At 45.3% G+C, this 10,567-nt stretch overlaps 1 protein-coding gene across 1 annotated transcript; it reads right to left on the reverse strand.

Moving 5' to 3' along the window:
• Positions 1–253: 253 nt before the first annotated feature.
• Positions 254–8,749, reverse strand: LOC146960286 (cleavage and polyadenylation specificity factor subunit 3-like). The gene is made up of 5 exons (XM_085772462.1): positions 8,652–8,749; positions 1,374–1,468; positions 758–845; positions 592–658; positions 254–392 (listed from the first exon to the last, which is right to left on the reverse strand). Exons 1-5 carry the CDS (start codon positions 8,731–8,733, stop codon positions 254–256), a joined length of 471 nt encoding a protein of 156 aa, XP_085628588.1. The 5' UTR covers positions 8,734–8,749.
• Between the last annotated feature and the right edge of the window lie 1,818 nt (positions 8,750–10,567).

Raw genomic sequence — 10,567 nt, forward strand, 5'->3', positions numbered from 1 at the left:
TCAACCAGTGCTTGGTCGACTATTTGGGGGCAGCCCTATTAAATTTTGTGCAAAAAGATGTTGAAACCGTTATCAATAAAGTAGTGAATTTAAAAGTACATGGGTTCTGTTTTGTTTTTGTTTTTTAATCGTGGTATCGAATTAGTATCGAGAATCGTGGAAATTCACAGATATTGATTATCGACTACTGAAATTCTGGTATCGTGACAACCCTATACTGTAGGCGAATTTGCCAAAATATTGAACTATCCCTTTAATGTTCGTGTATAGAATAGATGTCAGACGCTGGACTCACTCTGGTCTCTGGGTCGATGCACGCCGTGACTCCGTCCACCGTCACACTCAGGCTTTTACTGTCTTTGAAATTCACGCAGTCGTCCCCGAACATGTCGCTGAAACGGAAAAAAAACATTTTACCAGGTGAAAACAGAAAATATTTAATCTTTACCTTCATTTAAAAGTTTTATTCTCTTATATTTGGATCAATTAGGTTTAATTTTAACTTAAAAAGTGTTCAGTTCTACAGTTTTGTCAGATATTTTAACCATTAAAACCATTCTCGAGGTTGTTAGTTAAGGTGTTCAGACTCACTGCAGCATCAGCTCCAGTCGCTCGACGAACAGCTCCATGTCGAACGTTTCCTTCCTGCCCTCGTGGACTGAAACAAACAAACAAAAAAAACAAACAAACAAACGTCTGTAAAGTTTCTGTTCATCAGTGAAATTAAAATAAATTCCCTCGTGATGCGTTCACTGACATTTCTGGGCGGTGGGGTTGGACTGGACCTCCAGGATCACCGTGGTGACGGCGTCTGCGTACATGTCGTTGAGCGGGTTGGCGACCCACTGAGACGAGAACATTTTCATTATTATCATTATTGATTTATATTGCTGCATCAATTAGTTCATAGAGTTTTTTTACTTCAATTGTCTGTTGTTTTTACATTTTTCTCTTTGAGTTTATTGGTGTTGAGATTTTTGAAGTGTTTGAAAAAGTGTGATAAAAATAAAAAATTGTCATAATTATTGTATATATCTGTGTAATGAATGTATATTATCTGGTAATAATGTATCTGTAACCAGGTCTGAGTGAGATCTGTGTCTAAAAACATAAATAAAATTATAAAATATACAAAATAGTTTGAAATAAACATGTAGAACAAATACTGAGCTTTAATAAAAACCTGACTGCAGCTACATAATCATGTTATAAACTGTATATTTAATGTTTCTAAACTGGTTTAAATAAAAACGGACGTGTTCGTGTGCTCAGAGTTAATAAAGTTTTGATAAACAGGTGAGTTTTAGCCACTTCAGGCGACATGTGGTGGATGATGAGTGTAAAAAGTGTCGTGTTGCGTTCGAGTGTCCGACCTCCAGTACGACCATCCCGGCCTCGTGAACCAGCGTGATGCTCTTAAAGATCTTCACCGTGATTTTCTCCGTCCCCTCGACCTGCTCCACGTCGCCTGAAACACACACACACACACACACACACACACACACACACACACACACACACACAAACACACAGAGGAAACAGGAAGTTACAGCTTCTACTGCAGCATAGATATATATATATACTGACTAGATGCCGCGTTCCTAGGCAACTCTATTGAGTGGAATGCGTCAACGCGGCGGCCATCTTGGTCCGGGGGAAGCCGTGTCTAATGCTGCGTTCGATTGCACTCGGAACTCGGAAAGATCCCGGTTGGAAAGTCCGACTTCCGAGGTAAATGCGTTTCATTGCGCAACCTCGGAAAACATGGCCGGCCACAATAAGCTCATATCTTTCGAGCATCAAAAAGTACTGCTGGGGAAGAACATTAGCTGCTTGGGGGAGAGAGAGAAATAGAAACGCCACTTCTGCAACACACAGTCTTGAACGCAGCAGCGAGGGGAATCCTGCATGTGTCACAGCGAGCCGTGCAGATTCAACTCTTGCTGCAGTACGCATGGAACTAGGCTATATTCCCTTTTCCACAACTTCTCCCTTCTAGGTTGGAAAATAAATAGCCTAAATAAATAAATACCTCTCGCGGTGTGCGACGCCATATTGCTGTGACGTAATTCCGACCGACTCGGGCTGCTTGGATCCCATCCGAGTTCCCGAGTCGGAGTTCCGACTTCAAGGGCCGTTCTATTGCATTTTTCCGAGTTGGAGGTCGGATCTTTCCGAGTTCCGAGTGCAATCGAACGCAGCATACTTACTGCACTAGTCAACAGAGGCAGACGTCTATCAACCATTAAAATCGCTATAACTCACCTAATATTCAACCGATTTTCAAGCCGTTTGGTTTATTATAAATGTCAGACATATATTTATGATACAACAACAACAAAAAATCTTTGAAAATTTTTTATAATTTTTGTTTTTATGTATTAAACATACACTTACATACTCAGACACACACCCACATGCATAAACCAGGGATTCCCGCAGCGCTTTCCTGTTAAGGCGGCCGCCTTAACAACAAAGAGCTGCCGCCTAAACTAACGTCTTAAAAAAGTCATCCGTAGTGTGGAGGATGGACCTTATGCCATTAAGACTATTTTGGGCTGGACTGTTAATGGACCACTGGGGGGAGACAGTGGTGATGGAATGGATGTTGCGACCGTTAACAGAATCTCAGTCCTGAACTTGGAGGAGCTCTGGCAGCAGCAGTTCAGAGCAGATTTCCCAGAATGTGGCTATGATGAACAACCTGGTCAGTCAAGAGAAGATCAAAGGTTCATGAGGTTGGCCCAGGATTCGGCCAGACTTGTAGATGGCCATTACCAGATTGCATTGCCCCTGAGAAGTTCTGTGAACATGCCAAACAACAAGAAGGTTGCCGAGCAGCGTGCCCTAAACCTAAAGAGGAGGTTTAAAAGGGACTCGTTATTTCAACAGCAGTACACAGATTTTATGAATGACATGGTCTCCAAGGGATACGCAGAGCAAGTACCTTCAGATGAGCTGGCACGTAGTGATGGAAGGCTGTGGTATATCCCACACCATGGTGTTTATCACCCTCAGAAAGGAAAAATCCGTGTGGTTTTTGATTGTGCAGCCACTTTCCAGTCAACGTCTCTCAATGCTCAACTGCTACAAGGGCCAGATCTCACAAGCTCGCTGATTGGTGTCCTGGCCAGATTCAGGAAAGAACCGGTGGTGATCATGGCAGACATAGAGTCTATGTTTCACCAAGTAAGGGTACCAAGGGAAGACGCTGACCTATTGAGGTTCCTCTGGTGGCCCAAAGGTGATGTCACCCAAGACCTGGTGGACTTCAGGATGTTGGTACATCTTTTTGGTGCGACCTCCTCACCAAGTTGTGCTAACTTTGCATTGAGGAAATGTGCTGAGGACAACGAAGAACAGTTCTGCAGGCGGCAACTCGGCTGGGATGACCCTATACCACCATCAGCTGCACAGGAATGGACAAACTGGTTAAAAGAGCTTCATCAGTTAGAGCACTTCCAGGTTTCTCGGTGTCTAAAGCCCCCAGATTTTGGAGAAGTCACTGTGGCACAATTGCACCACTTTACAGACGCAAGTGAAAACGGTTATGGTGTAGTGACCTACCTACTCCTGCAGAATGCACGTTCACAGGTACACAGCAGCTTTGTCATGGGAAAGTCCAGGGTGTCTCCTCTGAAGTCGGTCTCAATACCTCGTATGGAGCTCACAGCTGCTACCATGGCAAGTCGTCTGGACACCTTTTGGAAAAGGGAGTTGCGCATGTCATTAACAGAGTCAACATTTTGGACTGACAGCACCTCCGTGCTAAAGTACATTAAGAACGAGACTTCAAGGTTCCGTACCTTTGTCGCCAACAGGGTCTCAGAAATACTCAAAGTGTCGCAGCCATCTCAGTGGAGGTATGTAAACACTCTAAGCAATCCTGCAGATGTGGCCTCCAGAGGGCTGAAGGTTGACACATTCCTGAGGAGTGAGACTTGGTTGTCAGGACCTGCATATCTTCTGCATCCGGAACAAGACTGGCCTGTGAGTCCAGATTGTTTGGGTGAACTTCTTCCAAATGATCCAGAAGTCAAGGTCAGTGTTGCAGTGAATGCGGTGCAGACCTCAGAGGATGTGGATGCAACCACTCGACTAATCCATCATTTTTCCTCTTGGACCTGTTTGAGAAGGGCTGTGGCTTGGGTTATCAGGCTAAAGAACTTGCTGCGGTGTCTTAGCCAGAGGAGGAAATGGTCTGATTCAGCAGCCACTCAGTCTGAGCCATGGGAACAACAAAGATCGTCCTCAGAGCAGGGAAATGGAGAAGTCAAAGACCTCACATGGAGAGGTTTCCTCACAGTAGATGAGTTGCTGGATGCTGAAAGGGAAATCATCAGATTTTGCCAGAGGAAGAGGTTTCCCAACGAACTCTCTAGTTTACAGAGTGGCGGAAATGTGAAAAAGAATAGTCACATCTTCAAACTCTCTCCTGTATTGGAGGATGGTATCCTGAGGGTTGGTGGACGATTAAGTAGGGCAGCTTTACCTGAAGATGCAAAACATCCTGCTATTCTGACCAAAGAGCTCCACATTTCAGACCTTCTCCTGATGCACATACTATCAGCAGGTTGGTCATGGAGGACGCAACGACATGTTGTCCAAGTTGCGTCAAAGGTTCTGGATTCCAGGGGTTGGCACAGCCATAAGGAGGATTTTGTCAAAGTGTGTTGTTTGTCGGAGGCTGCAAGCTGCTCCAGGGTGCAGCTGATGGTTCGTGATCTTCCTGCTGACGGGTCTGTCCAGATGAAGCTCCATTCACCAGAGTCGGCGTGGATTACTTTGGACCGTTTGAGGTTAAGAGCCGGAGGAGTGTAGTAAAAAGATATGGAGTCATATTCACTGTTTGGCAATACGAGCTGTCCGTATCGAAGTGGCTCCTTCGCTGGATACAGACTCTTTTATCAACGCATACGAAGATTCATGGCAAGGCGTGGCCAAGTCGGGGAAATTCGGTCAGACAATGGAACAAATTTTATTGGAGGAGAACGTGAGCTGAGAGAGGCCATCAGGGGTTGGAATCAATGCTCAGATAAATGATGTTCTTCTTCAAAAGGAGGTAAAGTGGGTTTTCAACCCTCCAGCTGGATCACACCATGGTGGTGTCTGGGCAAGGTTGATCAGATCCGTGCGGACGGTCTTCAATTCCATCTTTAAAGTGCAAAATCTTGATGAGGAGGGACTGCACACTGTCCTCTGTGAGGTGGAAGCCATCATTAACGGTCGTCCAATCACCAAGGCTTCAACCGACCCTAATGATCTCGAAGCTTTAACACCTAATCATCTTTTGCTGTTAAAAACCTTCCCTTCCTTGCCACCAGGGGAATTTCAAAGAAATGACATCTACGTTCATCGACGCTGGAAGCAGGTCCAGTATATGTCCAATCTATTCTGGAAGCGATGGACTAAGGAATATTTACCACAGTTGCAGGAACGGCAGAAGTGGACTGGTATCAAGCGCAACTTTGTGGTAGGAGACGTCGTGCTTATCGTGGATGAAACAGCACCGCGGAACTCGTGGGTCATGGGAAGGGTCATCCAGACCTTTCCAGACGGAAGAGGATTTGTGCGTCGGTTGCTGATCAAGACCAAGACCAGCTCCTTGGAAAGGCCCATAACCAAAGTCTGTCTTCTGCAGGAGGCGGAAGTCTGACTTCTTGGTTCTGGGAGGACGTTTCTGCTGGGACAGTTAGACTGACTTTATTGACTGACAGCACAACCATGAAGTTGTGTGTTTGAACTTCTGGACTTGACTAGACTTGACTTTTCTTCCAGGGAGAAGAGCGCATTGATGAGCTATACTGATGGACTATGGGCAATGGTGGATTTCGATTTCATGTGTCTTGTTTATTTGTTATAACGTAATTATTGCAGTAATAATAATTAGGGGCTGGGTTGTTGGTGCCATATGCTGAGATAGTCGGGTTTGTGTTTGTGTTTGGCCTCAGCTGTCAGTTTTGCACCTTTCATGCACGTCACGGGGGTGTGTGGTCAAGGAGCAGTGATTGAGTGATTGAATGAATGGGCATATATTCACCTGTTTACCGCGGCGGCTGCATGGAGAGGGGGTGAGTAGGGAGAGCGTATTTTTTGTTGACCGCTTAATCTAACTACAAACTGAGTACCTGAACATCTTGCCGTGCCTTGCCTTGTTTGTCTGTTTGTTTGACGTTGGAAATAAATACGCACTCAGTCGGAAAACACGGAAATGGCTCTGTTGTTTATGTAGCGAGTCAACAGTGCAATGCTCCCTCACTTAGCCTCTCAGTGACTCCGTTTTCTGTTTTGAGTCACTATAACATATATAATATTTTATAAATTATACTGAGATTTGGTAATGATTTATTTCAACCAGTTACTCTTTCTTAAATAAAAAATAAATTTTCCTTTTGCCTCTCAAAAATAGAGGAGGACCAACCTCCTCTGCCTCAATGGACCAGCCTCCTCTGATATATATATACTGACTAGATGCCGCGTTCCTAGGCAACTCTATTGAGTGGAATGCGTCAACGCGGCGGCCATCTTGGTCCGGGGAAAGCCGTGTCTAATGCTGCGTTCGATTGCACTCGGAACTCGGAAAGATCCCGGTTGGAAATTCCGACTTCCGAGGTAAATGCGTTTCATTGCGCAACCTCGGAAAACATGGCCGGCCACAGTAAGCTCATATATCTTTCGAGCATCAAAAAGTACTGCTGGGGAAGACCATTAGATGCTTGGTGGAGAGAGAGAAATAGAAACGTACTTCTGCAACACACAGTCTTGAACGCAGCAGCGAGGGGAATCCTGCATGTGTCACAGCGAGCCGTGCAGATTCAACTCTTGCTGCAGTACGCATGGAACTAGGCTATATTCCCTTTTCCACAACTTCTCCCTTCTAGGTTGGAAAATAAATAGCCTAAATAAATAAATACCTCTCGCGGTGTGCGACGCCATATTGCTGTGACGTAATTCCGACCGACTCGGGCTGCTTGGATCCCATCCGAGTTCCCGAGTCGGAGTTCCGACTGCAGGGGTTCTATTGCATTTTTCCGAGTTGGAGGTCGGATCTTTCCGAGTTCCGAGTGCAATCGAACGCAGCATACTTACTGCACTAGTCAACAGAGGCAGACGTCTATCAACCATTAAAATCGCCATAACTCACCAAATATTCAACCGATTTTCAAGCCGTTTGGTTTATTATAAATGTCAGACATATATTTATGATACAACAACAACAAAAAATCTTTGAAAAAATGTTATAATTTTTGTTTTTATGTATTAAACATACACTTACATACTCAGACACACACCCACATGCATAAACCAGGGATTCCCGCAGCGCTTTCCTGTTAAGGCGGCCACTTTAACAACAAAGAGCTGCCGCCTAAACTACCGTCTTAAAAAAAAAAAATGTAGCGATTTTCTAGACCTTAAACGCACCGCTTCCATGTGACATAATGTACGTATCTGCTGATGCCCATCTGCTGCAGCGGGGGCAGCACGCAGCAGGTGACAGAGGAGGAGGGATTTAGTTAAGTTCGTGAATCAGAGCGTAGCTGGACAACTTTATCGCTGCACAGCGACCGCTGCGCACCGTTGCACGTCGCTCAAGGAGCCCGGTGCGTCCTGTCTGCAGCGGAGACACGGCCACTGAGAGGCTGAGTGACGGGACCGTTCCTGTAGGAACGCGCCTTTTAATGAATCAAACCAAACACCCTGAACAGCATGCTGAGTACGAGAGGGAGAGACGACTGCAGCAGTTAAAACGGAAGCTCCTTGTCCCAGCATGTCGCCCACTCCGTCCGTGGCCGACGTCTTTTAAAACAGTGTTTCCAACCTTGGGGTCGGGACCCCACGTGGGGTCGCCTGAAATTCAAATGAGGTCGCCTGAAATGTCTAGTAGCCTAATTGATGAATTTTAAAAAATCTGACCAAGAAAGTTTAGGAACCACTGTTTGAAAAGACACTTGTGTTTTTTTGGAATGTACTTGCATAGATCTTTCAGCACTCACAATGGGCCGATATAAATGAAAAACTTTATTTAACTTCTAAAAAAAATAGCTTTGATGTAGCTAAGCTACTTTTGTCATTTTATTGTAGCGTAGCTTGCTACATTTCTCTGGTGGGTAGCTTTAGTGTAGTGAAGCTTCATTTCATGTAGAGTAACTTGTAGCTTAGCTCACTACATTTTCCAAGTAGCTTGCCCAACACTGTCTCACACACATACACACCACAGAGAAGCGCGCATACATAACAGCAGCGCTTGTTGAAAGCGATCGATCCGCTCGCGCCCCCCCCCCCCCCGTCCGTCAACAGATCCGCGCCGCCGCCGCCCCCCCCCCCCGTCGACAGGTCAGACACCACCTTAACTAACAATTTTTCTGGGGGAAACACTGATAAACACACTGAAATTTGTTCTACAAGGGTCTGACCGGTCTGACTGCTGGTCAGACGTTTATTATGTCTATGGTCAGAGACCCCGGACCAAGATGGCGGCCGTGTTGACGTACGCTGAGAAGCAGAACACGGCATCTAGTCAGTATATACTATATCTATGCTACTGCAGGAGGAGGAGGAGGAGGAAGAAGAGGAGGAGGAAGAAGAGGAGGAGAAGGAAGAGGAGGAGAAGGGGGAGGAGTTAGAGGACGAAGGGGGCGGAGCCAACTCACCTGCGAGGCTGCGCAGCTGCGTGACGAGCAGAGAGATCGGTCCAGTGAACGGGATCGCCTGAGTCTGCTTCACCGTTCCCATGGCGAGGTCGGTGTAGTCTGAGGAGGAAGAGGAAGAGGAGGAGGAGGAGGAGGAGGAGGAGGAGGAGAGGAAGAGGGGGAGGAGGAGGAGGAGGAGGAGGAGAGGAAGAGGGGGAGGAGGAGGAGGAGGAGGAAGGAGAGGAGTCAACTCTGTTACTCACTCCATCGTTCATGTCTCTACTTCTCTTTCTGTCCTCTCTTCTGTATTTCTAAGTATTTCTTCTCTCTTTCTGCTCGTCTTTTTTCTTCCTACTATCTTTTTCTTTCTTTGCCTTTTTTGTTTCTTTTCTTTCTCTCTTTTTTCTTTGTTTCTTTCCTTCTGATTATTTCTTTCTTGTGTTTTCTTTCAATCTTTCATTGTCTTTCTTTCCTCCTCTTTCTCTCTTTTTCTTCATTTCCTTCCCTCTTTTTTTCTTTAGTATTTCTAAGTATTTCTTCTTTCTTTTTTTCTTCCTACTATCTTTTTCTTTCTTTGCCCCTTTTGTTTCTTTTCTTTCTCTCTATTTTCTTTCCTTTTGATTATTTCTTTCTTTTTTTTTTTTTTTAAGTATATTTTTTGGCTTTTCATGCCTTTATTAGATAGGACAGTTGAGAGTGTGACAGGAAATGGGAGGCAGAGATGGGGGGAATGACATGCAGGATAGGGCCGTCCGACGCGGGACTCGAACCGGGGCCGCCTGCAGCGAGGACTACAGCCTCAACACATGGGGCGGGTGCTCTACCAACTGAGCTAAACACCGCCCCTTGATTATTTCTTTCTTGATCTTCCTTTTTTCCTGTTTCTTTTCTTTCTCTCTTTCTTTATCTTCCCTCTTTCTTTTTTCTTCGTTTCTTTCCTTCTGATTATTATTTTCTTGGTCTTCCTTTCTTGAATTTCAATCTTTCATTGTCTTTCTTTCCACCTCTTCCTCTCTTTTTCTTTCTTTCCTTCACTCTTTCTTTCTTTCCTTCCTTACTTCTTTCTTTCTTTCTTTCTTTCTTTCTATCAACCAACCAACCAACCAATCAGTCCAGATGTTGAGGTTTACTTTCTGTGACAGAAGCAGCTTGAAACATTTGATGACAGATCAAAAACATTAAACATTCATCAATTATAATAAGTGTTTGACAATATACACACACACTAGGGATGCAACGGTTCTCGGTAAAATACCGAAACCGTTCGGTACGGCCTGCACGGTGCAATACGCTCTTGGACCGCGGTATTTCAGATTCAGCTTCATCAGTTTTACTGCTTACAGGCAGCTGTGCCGTGTATGTGTGTGCCTGGCCGTTTAAGGCGAAAGCCCGCCCCCGCCAGTCGATGTCCAATCACTGTTGAGCCTCCAGACACTCACAGTGACTCCCCCCCTGCAACTGAAAGTGCAGCTCACACACAGAAGAGGGGGAATAAAAAAAAGAAAAAAGAAAAACAAACAGGGGCGGGCAGCATGATTCTGCGGAGGTTCGCTAAATCGGTGGGGAAAATTAATTAGTTATTAGCGCGATTTAGCAACATTTAGCTTTTATTAGCGGGGAAGTGGTTCCAGCAGGACTCTGTCCATGCACCACTGCACGTGTATTGTGGTTCGCGTATGTCCGCGCGGCGATAGAGAGGAGCCGGAGGTTCAGTAGCAGGGAGTTGACTGACTAGGGATGAGAAGGTGGTGTTGAAAGGCTGTCTTAATATAAACACTCAAATTTAGACTATACTCCTTTGCTTTCCCAGTGAGAGACTGTTGGCGCGCAGCATAGTGTGACGTTTCGTTCCATGACGGCAATATAAGCGCCATCTCTGTTTGAAAGCTGCTTCGTGATTGTTCAACCTACTGAAAAGGACTAAAGGAGTGTGCAGT

Source organism: Trachurus japonicus, unplaced genomic scaffold (genome assembly GCF_045865225.1).
Source record: "Trachurus japonicus isolate A0001 unplaced genomic scaffold, Traja_1.0 AP030504.1".
In the NCBI taxonomy this organism is placed as follows: domain Eukaryota; kingdom Metazoa; phylum Chordata; class Actinopteri; order Carangiformes; family Carangidae; genus Trachurus; species Trachurus japonicus.